At 35.8% G+C, this 18,971-nt stretch overlaps 1 protein-coding gene across 8 annotated transcripts in view; it reads left to right on the top strand.

Annotated features, from left to right (window-relative positions):
• The window catches only part of SCN2A (sodium voltage-gated channel alpha subunit 2), a 162,691-nt gene that overhangs the window by 107,356 nt on the left and 36,364 nt on the right, over positions 1 to 18,971 (top strand). For all 8 annotated transcript variants that reach the window (XM_038001996.2, XM_073019772.1, XM_073019770.1 and 5 more), the window contains 3 exons: positions 5,158 to 5,331; positions 7,611 to 7,967; positions 15,744 to 16,223. In XM_038001996.2, the coding sequence (XP_037857924.1) occupies positions 5,158 to 5,331; positions 7,611 to 7,967; positions 15,744 to 16,223 (1,011 nt within the window). The remainder of the gene's footprint in view (positions 1 to 5,157; positions 5,332 to 7,610; positions 7,968 to 15,743; positions 16,224 to 18,971) is intronic.

Below are 18,971 nucleotides of genomic sequence, written 5' to 3' on the forward strand. Positions count from 1 at the left end.
AAACCACTCAACTACATGGAAACTGAACAACCTGCTCCTGAATGACTACTGGGTGCATAACAAAATGAAGGCAGAAATAAAGATGTTCTTTGAAACCAGTGAGAACAAAGACACAATATACCAGAATCTCTGGGACACATTTAAAGCAGTGTGTAGAAGGAAATTTATAGCACTAAATGCCCACAAGAGAAAGCAGGAAAGATCTAAAATTGACACCCTAACATCACAATTAAAAGAACTAGAGAAACAAGAGCAAACACACATTCAAAAGCAAGCAGGAGGCAAGAAATAACTAAGATCAGAGCAGAACTGAAGAAGATAGAGACATAAAAAAACTCTTCAAAAAATCAATGAATCCAGGAGCTGGTTTTTTGAAAACATCAACAAAACTGATAGACCACTAGGAAGATTAATAAAGAAAAGAGAGAAGAATCAAATAGGCACAATAAAAAATGATAAAGGGAGATATCACCTCTGATCCCACAGAAATGCAAACTACCATCAGAGAATACTATAAACACCTCTATGCAAATAAACTAGAAAATCAAGAAGAAATGGATAAACTCCTAGACACATACACCCTCCCAAGACTAAACCAGGAAGAAGTCAAATCCCTGAATAGACCAATAACAGGCTCTGAAATTGAGGCAATAATTAATAGCCTACCAACCAAAAAAAGTCCAGGACCAGACAGATTCACAGCCGAATTCTACCAGAAGTACAAAGACAGCTGATACCGTTGCTTCTGAAACTATTCCAATCAATAAAAAAGGGGGAATCCTCCCTAATTCATTTAATGAGGCCAACATCATCTTGATATGAAAGCCTGGCAGAGACACAACACAAAAAGAGAATTTTAGACCAATATCCCTGATGAACATTGATGCAAAAATCCTCAGTAAAATATTGGCAAACTGACTCCAGCAGCAGATCAAAAAGCTTATTCACCACGATCAAGTTGGCCTCATCCCTGGGATGCAAGGCTGGTTCAACATACGCAAATCAATAAACTTAATCCAGCATATAAATAGAATCAAAGACAAAAACTACATGATTATCTCAATAGATGCAGAAAAGGCCTTCAATAAAATTCAACAGCCCTTCATGTGAAATATTCTCAATAAACTAGGGATTGATGGGACTTATCTCAAAACAATAAGAACTATTTATGACAAACCCACAGCCAATATCATACTGAATGGGCAAAACCCGGAAGCATTCCCTTTGAAAACTGGCACAAGACAGGGATACCCTCTCTCACCACTCCTATTCAACATAGTGTTGGAAATTCTGGCCAGGCAATCAGGCAGGAGAAAGAAATAAAGGGTATTCAATTAGGAAAAGAGGAAGTCAAATTGTCCCTGTTTGCAGATGACATGATTGTATATTTAGAAAACCCCATCGTCTCAGCCCAAAATCTCCTTAAGCTGATAAGGAACTTCAGCCAAGTCTCAGAATACAAAATCAATGTGCAAAAATCACAAGCATTCCTATACACCAATAACAGACAAACAGAGAGCCAAATCATGAGTAAACTCCCATTCACAATTGCTTCAAAGAGAATAAAATACCTGGGAATCCAATTTACAAGGGATGTTAAGGACCTCTTCAAGGAGAACTACAAACCACTGCTCAGTGAAATAAAAGAGGACACAAACAAATGGAAGAACATTCCATGCTCATGGATAGGAATAATCAATATTGTGAAAATGGCCATACTTCCCAAGGTAATTTATAGATTCAATGCCATCCCCATCAAACTACCAATGACTTTCTTCACAGAATTGGAAAAAACTACTTTAAAGTTCATATGGAACCAAAAAAGAGCCCACATTGCCAAGACAATCCTAAGCCAAAAGAACAAAGCTGGAGCCATCATGCTACCTGACTTCAAACTATACTACAAGGCTACAGTAACTAAAACAGCATGGTACTGGTACCAAAACAGAGATATACACCAATGGAATAGAATAGAACCCTTGGAAATAATACCACACATCTACAACCATCTGATCTTTGACAAACAAGAAATGGGGAAAGGATTCCCTATTTAATAAATGGTGATGGGAAAACTGGCTAGCCATAAGTAGAAAGCTGAATCTGGATCCCTTCCTTACACCTTATACAAAAAGTAATTCAAGATGGATTAAGGACTTAAATGTTAGACCTAAAACCATAAAAACCCTGGAAGGAAACCTAGGCAATACCATTCAGGAAATAGGTGTGGGCAAGGACTTCATAATTGAAACACCAAAAGCAATGGCAACAAAAGCCAAAATTGACAAATGGGATCTAATAAACTAAAGAGCTTCTGCACAGCAAAAGAAACTACCATCGGAGTGAACAGGCAACCTACAGAATGGGAGAAAATTTTTGCAATCTACCCATCTGACAAAGGGCAAATATGCAGAATCTACAAAGAACTTAAAGAAATTTACAAGAAAAAATCAAACCCCATCAAAAAGTGGGCAAAGGATATGAACAGACACTTCTCAAAAGAAGACATTTATGCAGCCAACAGACACATGAAAAAATGCTTATCATCACTGATCATCAGAGAAATGCAAATCAAAACCACAATGAGATAGCATTTCACACCAGTTAGAATGGTGATCATTTAAAAGTTAGGAAACAACAGGTGCTGGAGAGTATGTGGAGAAATAGGAACGCTTTTACACTGTTGGTGGGAATGTAAACTAGTTCAACCATTGTGGGAAACAGTGTGGCAATTCCTCAAGGATCTAGAACTAGAAATACCATTTGACCTAGCCATCCCATTACTGGGCATATACACAAAGGATTATAAATCATGCTGGTATAAAGACACATGCACATGTATGTTTATTGCAGCACTATTCACAATAGCAAAGACTTGGAATCTACCCAAATGTCCATCAATGACAGACTGGATTAAGAAAATGTGGCACATATACACCATGGAATACTATGCAGCTATAAAAAAGGATGAGTTCATGTCTTTTGTAGGGACACATATGAAGCTGGAAACTATCATTCTAAGCAAACTATCAGAAGGACAGTAAACTAAACACTGCATGTTCTCACTCATAGGTGGGAATTGAACAATGAGAACACTTGGACACAGGGTGGGGAACATGACACACCGGGGCCTATCATAGGGTGGGGGGAGGGGGGAGGGATAGCATTAGGAAATATACCTAATGTAAATGACGAGTTAATGGGTACAGCACACCAACATGGCACATGTATACATATGTAACAAACCTGCATGTTGTGCACACGTACCCTAGAACTTAAAGAATAATAATAAATAAAAATAAAAATAAACTAAAACAATAAAACATCTGAAATAAAACATGGGAGAACATCTTTGAGACCTTGGGTTAGGCAAAAATTTCTTGGAAAAGAGATAAAAAGTGCTATATATTATTTAAATATCCATGAAATTTCAAACAATGGAGCCCTACTCAGTGAAAAAGAAAAAAGTCTAGTAATATACACATCGGTGAGTTTCAATTTGAAGTATTCAAGAGATGTTTGGAAAAGTCACTAAGACTGTCAGGTCTCTGAGGTGGCCACCTAGGTAGAGAGAGATTCCATTTACTGAGTTAGCAAATATCAGAAGAGAAGCAAAACTGTGGAGAAAGCAGTAAGGTGAATTTTTGACCTGTTGAATTTGAGATGTCTTTCAAATGTAGGTATTGAATAGGCAGGTGGGTTTGTGTTTCTAGAGATTAGGAGGTATGCTTGAACAGAAAAATAGATTTTGAAATGTAAACTATTATAAAAATGTAACTTATTATAAAAGGAAAATTAAAGTAATTAAAGTAAAGTCTAGACAGAGAGAATTCTGAATAAATCCAGTATCGAATGATTTCTTAGAGGAAGAAAATCAGATGAGTAGCATCCAGGGAGGTGTGGATCACAGGAGCCAAGGACAGAAAATATTTCAATGAAGAAGGAACAGAAAACAATGCCCAAAACTTCTAAAAGGGCAGGCAAGCAAGATAATCGTTTAAAATTTTTCATTTGGATTTATTGGTGATGTCGGTTTTGTTCGTGAAGTTTGTTAAAGCCATTTGGTGGATCGTGGAGTAAGCTGAAGAATTGGAACTAGCGAGTGTAGACAAGTATGCGATCTTTGAAAGAAATCTGGCCATAAGTAAAGGATAGATGGTGGCAGCTGGAAGGGGAAATAGAGTGCAAAGAGAGTTTCTCTGATGACAGTGGTGATATTTTTAAGGGAGAGAAGGACTCGGTGTCTGTTACTTTCTATTAAAAAAAAAAACAAACAAACAAAAAACAAAACAAAACAAAACAAAACAAAAACAGGAAGTAGCCAGTAGTAGAAAAGTTGGTTAACTGAGAATGAATTCCTTGCAAAGTCCAAAGGAAAACACATAACACAATTTGAGACATTAGCTCAAAACAGGGGCACTTCTTTCATTTTAACAAGAAGAGAAAGGCAAAGCACAGTTATGGATGTAAATAGTCTGGTAGATAAAGGGAAACATAAAGTTCAGGCTGGCTGACTTTCATCACTTCTAAGAAGCTGAAGTACTGAGACTATGCTTCTCAGATGGGAAGGCATAAGGAAAAATGGCTGAGGTTATGTGCAGAAGAGAGAGTTTGAAATAGTTGTAGATAATAGAAATGGAGAAAGGAAGATACTGCTTCCCTTTGGCCAGCGAAAGGAAATTTTTTGGTAAGAGTTCTTACTATCTGTAGAGCTGGCTGTGAGCATGTTTATTACAGCTTACATGACATCTCCTTAGCACCAGTCTCATCTGCAGGGCCAGGGGAGGGGACCAATCCATTGGGCTTGGTGATGGAAGCCCGCACTGTCAGGTAATCATTTGGTAAGTTTTTGGAGAGCTAGAAAGATCAGAGACAGAGCCAAACAATTGATCACAATGAGCCAGTTGCACCTTTCATATGAAAATAATATTAATTTTATTGACTTAATTCATATACTCTTTATCATTTGATAAACATGATATATGGTGAACAATTATTGATTTGAATGCAAAGCATTTGTGGATACCAAGTTGTTGGACCTAAACCAATTTTTAAAAATCAGAATTTAATTTATATTTGTTGGGAATAAATTAAGTTGCTCAATAATTATTCATGTTTCAAGAGTATTTGCTCATATAATGAACTACACTTCTCATTTAGGTCTTCACGGGGATCTTCACAGCAGAAATGTTTCTGAAGATAATTGCCATGGATCCGTATTATTACTTTCAAGAAGGCTGGAATATTTTTGATGGTTTTATTGTGAGCCTTAGTTTAATGGAACTTGGTCTGGCAAATGTGGAAGGATTGTCTGTTCTCCGATCATTCCGGCTGGTAAATTAACTGGGAGTGTTCAGAAAATGTACTTTGTAACTAATTAGTCTTCATTCTCATCTAGTAATAATGGCAAGGTTTCCCACCATTATAATATTATTTGAATACACTTCTAAAACAAATTGGATTGCCATACCACCAGATAGTAGTTGTTTCTTCATCATAGGTTTAATAAAGTTCACTTAAATGAATAGTCTACACTTCTCTTCTTAGTTATTGAATGGAAGACTAATAGAGAGGAGGAAAAAGGGAGTCACAGATAAACTGAAATCACAATTAAACAACAAGTCTCAGTTATCTGAGGTTTCCATAACTGTGTGCAAAGCTTCCTTGGGACCTAGGATGAGCTCCCCTTTCTGCCAGAGACTAAGGAATTATGGAATCGTTCATTGCTCACCTTGTCCCCGTAGAGGAAAGAGTTAAGACAGGGGACAGTGTACAAGGGAGAAGGATAAGCAAACAGAGTTCCCCATATGACTGCTGCCACATCAGAAAATCACTAAATCCACTCTTTGAGAGAGTTAACTGTACTATATTTTGTTAATTTTAAAGAAAGTATCTTTCTTTGATCTTTTATAAAAACTATTCGATTTTAAAATTCAGAGATAAAATATCACTTGACATATTTCCAGTGAAAGTTTGATATGTTTTATTATACTATTACGTTCAGTGGGCTCTAACTTTTGTGATTTATTTTCAAATAACACAGGCTGTACATGGTTACTAAGGACATGTTCCTATTGATGATTTACCTTAATAGTGATTAGGCTGAAGCCTTTTTCATGAAATCTGTTTACAATTTCCCTTGCTGCTTACAACGTTCAAATTTAAATTGTAATCCTTAGAACTATATTTCCTTCCCTAATCCTCAAAGGTAGTTATGAATCTAATTTGAAACTAGAAGGATGCAAAAAACAGAACAAAAATTTGAAATGATAAAACAAGTAATATGGGCAAGAACTTAAAAAAAGATTTAGTAAACCTTCATGAAAATGTGATGCAGTTAAGGGAAATGGGAAGCATAGTATCATTAGAATCTTACTTAGTGTGCCAGGCTCTTTTGCATAAATTATTCTCTGGAATAAATTAAATACTTTGGTGCATGTATTTACTCCTTTGGGTCACTTTGATGCCATTAAATAATGCACTGCTCTCATCCTGACATTTAGTGAAGCATCAGAAATAAAATGCTGCTACTGTTTAACCATAAATGGTACTTTAGCGAACTCTAAAGCTAATACAACCAATATGTCAAACACAATGAGAGAGACATTTACACACTACACTGAATTAAGTCTTTGAAGACAAAAAGATTAAAAAGAAGCTTAGCTTTTTACTTAAGTTTAAATACTTTTGTATTTGGATATAATACATGTTTAAAATATAGCCTAAAGTTACAGCAAGCTAAAAATATAGCTAGATTAAAACAATCAAAAGACAAAGAAATTAGCTGATTTCTGATTCTACTTTGTGTAACTTAAGTGTTGATATTATTTTCACTTGTGCATTTCAGCATGATATTTAAAGTACACTGAAAACTATATCTGCTTTGGCCTTTTAAAAATAATGAGAGTTTCTGGCCGGGCGTGGTGGCTCAAGCCTGTTATCCCAGCACTTTGGGAGGCCGAGACAGGCGGATCACGAGGTCAGGAGATCGAGACCATCCTGGCTAACACGGTGAAACCCTGTCTCTACTAAAAAAAAATACAAAAAGCTAGCCAGGCAAGGTGGCGGGCGCCTGTAGTCCCAGCTACTCGGGAGGCTGAGGCAGGAGAATGGCGTGAACCCAGAGGCGGAGCTTGCAGTGAGCTGAGATCCGGCCACTGCCCTCCAGTCTGGGCCACAGAGCGAGACTCCGTCTCAAAAAAAAAAACCAAAACAAACAAACAAACAAAAAATAATGAGAGTTTCTACTTCTCTGAAACTGGATCTCTGCTAATTAACCACCAGCAATCTTAAATATCTTAATTCCTTAAGGAGAAACAAAGGTGTATTTTACATATGCTTATGTAGGATACTTGAAAATTCAGTGTATCTTGTTAAACTGCCAATTTAAAAACAATATAATTTAATTATTTCATTTACAGTGTGGACCATTTCAAAATGAAAAAGAGAACCCTCTATGATAGCAAGTCACTGCTATAGTTGTTAGTAATCATTTGACAAATAATTCATTACTCTATAATTGAGACAGTTACCTGTACATTTGCCCTGTTAATAAAATTACAGATATTTTTAGAAATGCAGGGCATTAATGCTATTCTTGCTTTTATTTCCAGCTCCGAGTTTTCAAGTTGGCAAAGTCTTGGCCAACTCTAAATATGCTGATAAAGATCATTGGCAATTCTGTGGGGGCTCTAGGAAACCTCACCTTGGTGTTGGCCATCATCGTCTTCATTTTTGCTGTGGTCGGCATGCAGCTCTTTGGTAAGAGCTACAAAGAATGTGTCTGCAAGATTTCCAATGATTGTGAACTCCCACGCTGGCACATGCATGACTTCTTCCACTCTTTCCTGATCGTGTTCCGCGTGCTGTGTGGAGAGTGGATAGAGACCATGTGGGACTGTATGGAGGTCGCTGGCCAAACCATGTGCCTTACTGTCTTCATGATGGTCATGGTGATTGGAAATCTAGTGGTATGTAGCAAAAACATTTTCCTCATTTTCATTAAAAGATAATGTAACCGTAAAAAAGTGTGTTCAACTGAAGAATATTTTGTATTTTTTAAATCAAGGCCATTTCCTATTGTCTATTACTCATGAGAGCCATGTATAGTTCAGACCATTGTAATCCACACAAACCCTTAAACTACCTTTTGAACCAGTTGTTCTTTCTCTCATTATCCTTCTTGCTACATGGAGAGAAACATTTCTGTTATTTATCTTTCAGTTCCTGTACTAAAGCATGGAAGTGTTACTTAGAACACTCATTTTATTTATAAGTACTAGCAATAACACGTGAAAATGTTTCAGATTTGGTTTTCTACAAATTTAAAAATTAGTAACAATCTCAGTTTATTAAAAGCTCATGGGGTTTTTGGTGCCTAGAAACTATAGTATGAGCAAGTAACATTGACTCAAAAACATTAATTGTCATTTCTGCATAAAATTAACCATGCCCAACACCATATATATTTAGGATAGTTAGCTCTTCTTGTTGCATTGATCCCTTTACCATTATGTGATGTCTTTCTTTGTCTTTTTTTAATCTTTGTTGGTTTAAACTCTGTTTTATCAAAGACTAGGATTGCAAACCCTGCTTTTTTTTTTTTAACTTTCCATTTGCTTGGTAAATATTCCTCCATCCCTTTATTTTGCACCTATGTGTGTCTTTGCATGTGAGATGGGTTACAGCACATCTATGGGTTTTGACTCTTTATCCAATTTGCCAGTCTGTGTCTTTTAATTGGGGCATTTAGCCCATTTACACTTAAGGTTAATATTGTAATGTGTGAATTTGACCCGGTCATTATGATGCTAGCTGGTTATTTTGCTCATTAGTTGCTGTGGTTTCTTTATAGTGTTGATGATCTTAACAATTTGGTATGTTTTTGCAGTGGCCGGTCCTGGTTTTTCCTTTCCATGGTTAGTGCTTCCTTCAAGAGCTCTTATAAGGCAGGCCTGGTGGTGGCAAACTCTCTCAGCATTTGCTTGTCTGTAAATGATTTTATTTCTCCTTTATTTATGAAGCTTAGTTTGGCTGGATGTGAAATTCTGGGTTGAAAATTATTTTCTTTAAGAATGTTTAATATTGGCCCCAACTCTCTTCTGGCTTGTAGAGTTTCTGCCTAGATCCACTGCTAGTCTGGTGGGTTTCCCTTTGTCGGTAACCTGACTTTTCTCTCTGGCTGCCCTTAACATTTTTTCCTTCATTTCAACCTTGATGAATCTGACAATTACATGTCTTGGGGTTGCTTTTCTTAAGGATTATCTTTGTGGTGTTCTCTGTATTTCCTGAATTTGAATGTTGGCCTGTCTTACTAGGTTGGGGAAGTTCTCCTGGATAATATTCCGAAGAGTGTATTCCAACTTGGTTCCATTCTCCCCATCACTTTCAGGTACACCAATCAAGCTTAGGTTTGGTCTTTTCACATAGTCCCTTATTTCTTGGAGACTTTGTTCCTTTTCATTCTTTTTTCTTTTATCTTGTCTTCATGCTTTACAAAAATTAGCTCAAGATGGATTAAAGACTTAAATGTTAGACCTAGAAGAAAACCTAGGCAATACCATTCAGGACACAAGCATGGGCAAAGACTTCATGACTAAAACACCAAAAGCAATAGCAACAAAAGCCAAAATTGACAAATGGGATCTAACTAAACTAAAGAGCTTCTGCATAGCAAAAGAAACTATCAACAGACTGAATAGGCAACCTACAGAATGGGAGAAAATTTTTGCAATCTATTCATCTGATATCCAGAATCTACAAGGAACTTAAGTTTACAAGAAAAAAACAACCCCATCAAAAAGTCGGCAATGGATATGAACAGACACTTCTCAGAAGAAGACATTTATGTGGCCAAAAAAATATGAAAAAATGCTCATCATCACTGATCATTAGAGAAATGCAAATCAAAACCACAATGAGATACCATCTCATGCCAGTTAGAATGGTGATCATTAAAAAGTCAAGAAACAACAGATGCTGGGGAGATTGTGGAGAAATAGGAACACTTTAACAGTGTTGGTGGGAGTGTAAATTAGTTCAACCATTGTGGAAGACAGTGTGGCAATTCCTCAAGGATCTAGAACCAGAAATATCATTTGATCCAGGAATCCCATTACTGGGTATATACCCTAAGGATTAGAAATCATTCTACTATAAAGATGCATGCACATGTATGCTTATTGCAGCACTATTCATGATAGCAAAGATTTGGAACCAACCCAAATGCCCATCAATGATAGACTGGATAAACAAAATGTGACACATACATACCATGAAATACTATGCAGCCATAAAAAAGAATGAGTTCATGTCCTTTGCAGGGACATGGATAAAGCTGGAAACCATCATTCTCAGCAAAATAACACCGGAACAGAACCAAACACCATATATTCTCACTCATAAGTGGGAGTTGAACAATGAGAACACATGGACACAGGGAGGAGAACATCACACACTGAGACCTGTCGAGAGTTGGGGGGCTAGGGGAGGGAGAGCATTAGGAGAAATACCTAACGGAAATTACGGGTTGATGGGTGCAGCAAACCACCATGGCAAGTGTGTACGTATGTAACAAATCTGCATGTTCTGCACGTGTATCCCAGAACTTAAAGTATAATAATAATTTAAAAAAATTAACCATGCCCAACACCAGTGTCCTGAATCGTGAAGGCATGGAGAAGATGGGAAGGAATGGAGAAGATGAGAAGGCATGGGAAGATAAATATAACAAAGTGATATAGCATGTACTCAAATAGAATTAAAAATAGGAAGTAACTAATATGTGTTCAAAAATATGAAAACAAAGTGCCATATGCCAAGTTTACAAAATGGGAACCTTGCTTTACAATAGGAAGGTTGATCAGGGAAGTCTTTGTCAAAGAGTTTGGACCTAAAATATATTTAACTGAGATGTAAAATTTAGCTTGGTAGGACGAAAGATAATCCCAAACAAGGAAACAAGGTACCTGGTGACTGAGGACAGAGGACAGTAGACTCTGAAAAGTATCAGGCTCTTATGCTTTAAATATGAAGTAATTACACTGAGTTGCTTAATTAGAACCCAAACCAATGGAATAGAAAAATGACTACTACAACAAGTAATTTAATGTATATACTGTTGCCAGGCTCAGTGGCTCACGCCTGTAATCCCAGCACTTTGGGAGACTGAAGTGGGCAGTTCACTTGAGGACAGGAGTTCGAGACCAGCCTGACCAACATGGCAAAACCCCGTCTCTACTAGAAATACAAAAATTAGCCAAGTGTGATGATGCACACCTGTAATCCCAGCTACTTGGGAAGCTGAGGCACGAGAATTGCTTGAGCCTGGGAGGCAGAATTTGCAGTGAGCCGAGATTGTGCCATTGTATTCCAACCTGGGTGAAAGAGCTAGACTTTGTTGCAAAAAAAAAAAGGAAAAAAAGCACATACTCTTTAGACATGATTTCCTTTCATATAAAGGTAACCTCCAAGTCCCCAAAGATGGAGAAAGGGGAAGGGAAAAAGGCAAAGTATTATTTTATTTTTATTCATTGCCAGATTTCAGCCTCTTCAGCATTACTTTTGATGATTCTAGTTTCAAAGTAACAAGAAACATAAACAGTGTACAATCTAGAATTATAAACAGTGACTTAAAACAATAAACACTGATTATTTCACCGTTTCTATGGGTCAGGATTTTGGGAATAGGTTAGCTGGGTGGTTCTGGTTCAGGGTCAATCACGAAGTTGCTGTCAAGATGTTAGCTGAGGTTACCGTTTTCTTGACTGGGGCTGGAGGATTAGCTTCTAAGAAGGCTCAATCTCATGGTTATTGGAAGGAGGTTTCAGTTCCTTTTAGGCAGTTAGTTGAAGGTCTGATTTTTCTCTACAGGACCTTTCCCATATGACTGTTGAGTATGCTTATTATATGGCAGGTGGCTTCTTCCAGGGAAGGTGATGTAAGAGAGCAGGCAAGGAGAAAATCCTCTTTATATTCTACTCTTGAAAGTCACTCTTCACCACTTCTCCCATATTGTATTCATTAGAAGCTAGTCACTAAGAAGAGCTCAAGCTACTATAATCCCCAAGCAACTTTAAAATGTTCGCTTTCAGAAAAGTGTAAGATCACATAGAACAGAAACAAAGAAAAGATAATATAATTATGTTATAGATTTGATTTCATTTTCTCTATATGTATATTTGGTATATGTTGGAAGAAGAAAAGAAAAGGCAGAGAAAATAATCCTTTATGACAACAACGATTGATCAGACAGCAATGGGGAATTCAGAAAGTAAGTTTGGGACCAGATTAGGTAGAATTTAATTTATGAAAAGGCTGACTGTGCATAATAAAATGTATTTTCCTTTAGGCAATTCAAAGCTACAGATGGTTTTTTATCAAGAAAGTGACAATGAACCAGTGATTATTTTTGGAAATATATGTAGCAGGAGAATGCAGAGTAGTTTTAAAAGAGTATAAAACTCAACCTACCACATGTTGTCTATTAGTTTACTGAAATTAACATACCTCTCTAATGTATAATTGTACGGAGAATTCAAGTGGAAAAGAGAATTTCAGGAAATATCAAGTATCTATACTTATGGATGAAATCAGTATTTAGATTGTGATATATGCATAAAAAGATATCATTTATAAAAGAATCATTTCCATCTACTGGTGTAAATTTAATTTTTGTTCTTTTAAGAGAGAAAAATTAAGGGTTCTCCTTTCTTTTTGACTGTCAGTTAAAACAATTTCTTCATCTTGTGATAACCTAGATATTTTTCTGGAGTAGCTAAGGTAGTAATATCTGTCGTGTTTACCACTATTAAGGAAATATGCTTATATAACATTTGCTTAAGACTGAATGAACTTGATGTACTCACTCCTTACTACAATTCTTCCTTCCTATTCTCACTGGAAAAAGGGGAAAGGTATCCCAAAGGCAAGCTGGCATACCTTCATCTTAACACACGTGAACTCTCAGATGGGGGTCCACCCAGATAGAAGTGGTAGTCACAGTAGATGTGACTGCCAGTCTAGTCTACAGACAAGACAGAGCTGGGACCGCTAACTACTGTTTCCCAGACCAGAATTTTTACGAGCCATTCTTAGTTTCCAGACACGATGGCGAGAGACCCTTCAAAGGTTGAAGATAGGTGCTGCAGAAAGAGAATGTGACTTTCTGAAAACTGATAGTTCTAGAAGTAGAGAATACAACCTCCTCTCTCCCTAAGAGAAGGTGAGACAATAGCACACAGGAGGGGTGTGAAGGTTTTGGCTTCCTCTCATGAGTTGGGAATCAGGATGGAGAAACAATTAAAATATGTAATATATTTCAGTTTTGAATCCAAAATGGTAATTATGGTAACATTTCCATTCCAAGAGGCTAATTTGAGACACATGAAAGAGTTGATTTCATTTAGTGAGCTAGCACATTTGTGAAACAGGATTCAGGATTTCCGTCCCCGAGTGAGTTTGCTGAACTCTGTTTTCTTAAATTGTCATGGATCACACCAAACACCTGTGCCAGTTGTTATGCACATACCCTTCGGTAACAAAGGAAGTCTAGAAAAAGAGATTAACTTGACTCACACAAATGTTCTAGGGAAATAAAGTAAATAGAAAGATAGTGCTGTGGAGGATAAGTTGGATAATAGTAACAGTGATAACAGCTAAACTTTCTCAAAGGTTCACTATGTGCCAAGAACTGTACTGAAAGCCACATGAATTCTATCGCTGAATCCTTACAACAACCTTGTAAGCTGGGCACTAGAAAAACGATTACATTTATTTTATAGATGAGGAAACTGAGATTCAGATTGGTTATGCTACTTAGTGGGTAACAGAAAATAGATTCTTACATAGCACTTGAATTCTAAAATATGTGCTCCTCTATGTCAAGTAATCTGTAGAACTAAGATAAACATGCTGATGAAAGTTAGTGTCTAGTGGGTATTAATAAACACAGTTTCAACACTGTGTCACCATGTGCAGATTGGCTGCTTTAAAAAAAAACAGTTGATAGAAAGATGAGAATATAGCAAGAGTGTAGAATCCTTTTTATTGAAGTTTTACTTAAAAAGTTTCGTAGGATTCTACTTTTATACTACAGGTTGAGCATCCCTAATCTGAAAATTTGAAATCCAAAATGCTCCGAAGTTCAAAGCTTTTGAGCACCAACATGATATTACAAGAGGAAAATTCTACACCTGGTCTCTTGTGATGAATCGCAGTTAAACCACAGTCAAAATGTTGGTTCCTGAACAAAATTATTAAAAATATTGTATAAAATTACATTAAGGCTATGTGTATGAAGCTTAAATGAATTTTATGTTTACACATGTGTCTCATTCTCAAGATATGTCACTATGTACACGCAAATATTTTAAAATTTAAAATCCAAAACACTTCTGGTCCCGAGCATTTCAAATAAGGGATATGCAACTTGTATTTACTTTGTGCATTTGCCCCCCTTTACTGCTATATCCTTCTTTTGTTCTGTATGTTCTGTATGCTTAAATATCAGGGATTCATTGATATTATCAATAAAATCCAGAAAAAAAATTATATGACTCAGTCTTGTACCCCTGAGAAAGTCTGATTTCTTCGTAAGTTCTCCGTTTGTTTTTTTTTTTCCACAGTAGTGGGTTTAATGTCACGAATCTTTTCACTCATTCATACTGAAGCCTATTTTTAAAGAACCAATTTGCAGACTGATTATTGTCCTTATTCATGGCAATACTTCAACTCCACAATCTTTAATTCAACAATAACATCATAATTATTGTATAATAACCATTTTATAGTAGTTCCTACTATTGTATAATTATAGTAGCCATAATTGTCTTAATAAAAATTGGGACTTTTCATCCAGCAATAAATACATTTTTGTCTGATTTGTCCAGTTATCTAGGTACAAAAAATGGTACAAAGGCACAAAAATAAAATCATATTTAAATATATTGGGATAATTGTTGATTTTAGGAATAAATTATCAGTGTTTCAGGAAATCCAAATTACGTAGTCAAAATAGTGTCTGTATTAGGCCATTCTTGCATTGCTACAGATAAATACCTGAGACTGGGTAATTTATAAAGAAAAAAGATTTAATTAGCTCATGGTTCTGCAGGGAGCATGGTCCTGGCCCCTGCTTGGCTTCTGGTGAAGTCTCACAGAGTTTTCAATCATGTCAGAAGGCGAAGTGGAGCAGGCATTTCACATGACGAAAGCAGGAACAAGCAAGAGAGAGCGCAGGGAGGAGGCACTACAAACGTTTAAATAACATCATCTCATGAGAACTCACTGACATGCGCACAGCACCAAGGCATGAGGGATCTGCCCCCGTGATCCAAACACCTCCCACCAGGTCCCACGTCTAGTACTGGGGATTACACTTCCACATGAGATTTGGGAGGGGACAAATGTCCAAAATGTATCAGCATCCCAAATAAAAGGGGTTTTTTTTTTCACTATACAGTTGTCTATGTTTATCTTTTGGAACAGAGCTTAATATAAATGTTTCATTTAGCAATGATTTCATTATTTTCTGCAATGACTAAAAAGCAAATAGTGATAATAGTATTATTTTATGTTGACCAAGTATTTTTTATTTCATTCACTTTTTTGCAGAATTTTTATCATGAATTAGCAGAAATACGTATTAGAATAAAATAAGGTGTCAAGAACAATTTTAGAAAACTAATTGTTGAAAGCAATTGAAGCAATAGAATGTTTTCATCACCTGTTTTCCTACTGTGTTTCAGGTACTGAACCTCTTCTTGGCCTTGCTTTTGAGTTCCTTCAGTTCTGACAATCTGGCTGCCACTGATGATGATAACGAAATGAATAATCTCCAGATTGCTGTGGGAAGGATGCAGAAAGGAATCGATTTTGTTAAAAGAAAAATACGTGAATTTATTCAGAAAGCCTTTGTTAGGAAACAGAAAGCTTTAGATGAAATTAAACCTCTTGAAGATCTAAATAATAAAAAAGACAGCTGTATTTCCAATCATACCACCATAGAAATAGGCAAAGACCTCAATTATCTCAAAGACGGAAATGGAACTACTAGTGGCATAGGCAGCAGTGTAGAAAAATATGTCGTGGATGAAAGTGATTACATGTCATTTATAAACAACCCTAGCCTCACTGTGACGGTACCAATTGCTGTTGGAGAATCTGACTTTGAAAATTTAAATACTGAAGAATTCAGCAGCGAGTCAGATATGGAGGAAAGCAAAGAGGTAAAAATGTTTAAATAAGGAGATATTTTGGTGTTATATATTTCTGTTGTTTAAAATTATCAGGTATTTTTAAATTGTATGTTTCCTTCCTGTTAAGAAAATAGAAAATATCTGTCTAGCAATACATTTTCCATGGAAAAATTGGTAATAAATAAATTAGTGATAGATTAAAATAGAGCTAGATAAACAATATGCTGACTCATATTTCAAATACTCACATTTTGAATTCTTGATAGTATTCTTGATATGAATTTTTCAGTATTTAAAAATAATTTTAAATTTCTGAAAATGCCTCCATTTCTCCACTTTCTTCATTATAATTTGCCCACAACAGTGGTTTTTGTATGTACTGGAAAAATACCTGATGAGAGGGTAGTTACAATTCTCATCTTGTTATGTTCTTAGTTCTTATGAAATGCTTCACAAAATAGTATTGTATTTAGTTTGCACAGACATATTTACGCAAGGAAGATCTAATTGGGATCTTGGCTTGATATTTATATACAGTTTATCTTTCCTGAAGTCGGTCATTTTTTTGAAGAGAAGGTATTGATGAGGAATCACACTAAAAACATATTTAACCCTACTGAGCTCAGTGTTCGCCATTTAAAGAAACAAAAATCTTTCATACATTATAGAATGTAAAATTCTGAATTTACCAACTCAGTAAGTCCTGTTACCTTAATGTATTCTTTGATTTACAAGAAAGGTATGAGCAACAGAATATATTTTTTGTTTTGTTTGTTATTAACCTGTAGCTCAACAAGTACAGAGTTGGAGGTAAAGAGAGGAATTTAAAACCTTAATATTTAATTGCTTATACAAAAATGAAGACAAGATTTCCAGTGATTAAAGCTTGCACTAACAAACAAAAATAACAAGGAAAAACAAAGATTTGTTCCTTCCTCATACGAATTGTTTGGCAAGAAAGATAAAAGTTTCTACTCCTGATGTTGGGAAAGAAAGAATGATGACATAGGAGAGTTTGGGCACTGAAAGGTAAAATTTAGGTAGCACAACATGGTCGTGATAATTAACAATCAGCTAAAATTATGAGGAAAAATATAATTATAAAAAAAAGAACAAAGGTGGGTGGATCACGAGGTCAGGTGTTCGAGACCAGTGAGGCCAACATGGTGAAACTCTGTCTCTACTAAAGATTCAAAAAATTAGTCAGGTGTGGTGGCGTGCGCCTCTAATCCCAGCTACTCAGGAAGCTGAGGCAGGAGAATCACTTGAACTCAGGAGGCAGAGTTGCAGTGAGCCAAAATTATGCCATTGCACTCCAGCCTGGGTGACAGGATGAGACTCTGCCTAAAAAAAAAAAAAAAAAAATAGATATTTCAGACAGTGTTTCTGTATTTATTTGATAAAATTACTAAAGAGTATGCTATTTTCTGTTTTTTCTTGTTTGTAAGTTAGGTAGTATTGCTGTTAGTGATTAGGTAGAGGTAGATGTTTAATGGGAAATTCAGACAATGTTTGAATGTAGGAAGGTATAAATAACAGGGACATAGCTATTAGTTTCACAAGAAATAACTGATGAGATTCAAGGGAAAAGTAATAAAACCTTCTATCCTGGGGCAAAGAATTACTTTAATTAGTTGAACTTAAACTTTTACTAACTAGATTATTGTTTGAAAGTTGAACAATATCTTAAAATCTTGTTAACAAAATTTTGAACAAGTATTGTTATAATAGTTGGCTTGTGCTGGAAGGGTGGAGTGGCCCAATTTCTTATATAGTATACTGCTATTATAGAAGCTGAAGTTGGCATTTATAAAATAGAATTGGGTCATTTGAATTTTAATGTAAAATTATTTTGAAATTATGCCTAATGGGAATATCTCCCTAATAGTTAAAAAAAGTCAACTTTTATTTTCACACGTTTAGTTTTAGGCTGTCATATAAACTAAGAATGAATTATACAGTATCAAACGTTGAAGCCATTGGCTAGTTTAATCTTTTAGCTAAGTTTGAGGATCTTCTGAGGAATGTTCAACTTGACATCCAGTCTTCTTAGCTTTAAGAGATTTTAGAGCCCTGGGTTTTCCAAAAGAGCACGTATTTTGCCTTAACTTAAGCCATTATGTTTGAAATAAGAGGGAAGTCCAGTGATGTGGGGTTTAGAGTAGGGAAATCTCTTGTTTCTCTTGTTATCATTAAGCTTTTTTATTTGTTTTCTAATTAACTTAGCTCTGAGTTAAATACTCTAAAATAATATTTGTGAATTCAGTATTTCAGAATTTGAGGAAGAGACCTGATCTGCCAGGTGGAAGCAGACAGAATTATTTTATTGCTCGAGTTGTGGAGTCCTTCCAATACCTTCCCAGCATATAGACTGTTACTTCAGTGTTAACATTATTTGGAGGGGTTTTTAATTCTGGCTTTATATCAAACTTTCTAGACATAAATTTATAAAATAATAAATGATTAGGATTATAGCCATGAAAGAGATTATGTGTTGGTTTTGATCTTTCAGAATTTTACCTGGTAGCTCTACACTAAAAAACTAGAGAATTAAAACAGTTATTGAAGAATTTCAGACACTCCCATTTGAAATAGCATTTCTTGTCTGCCTTCTAGTCATTTTTGTCTGGTCATTTTTCTATCTGGGGGACAGGATTACACTGTTAAATATCACAGAGTAGTAGGAAACATCATGAGGCATACTGCCAATCCTTTCTAAATTAATTTTTTAATTAAAGAAAAAATGAGGCATTTTTTCATGTCTAAATGAATTTTTTT

Source organism: Chlorocebus sabaeus, chromosome 10 (genome assembly GCF_047675955.1).
Source record: "Chlorocebus sabaeus isolate Y175 chromosome 10, mChlSab1.0.hap1, whole genome shotgun sequence".
Classification (NCBI taxonomy): domain Eukaryota; kingdom Metazoa; phylum Chordata; class Mammalia; order Primates; family Cercopithecidae; genus Chlorocebus; species Chlorocebus sabaeus.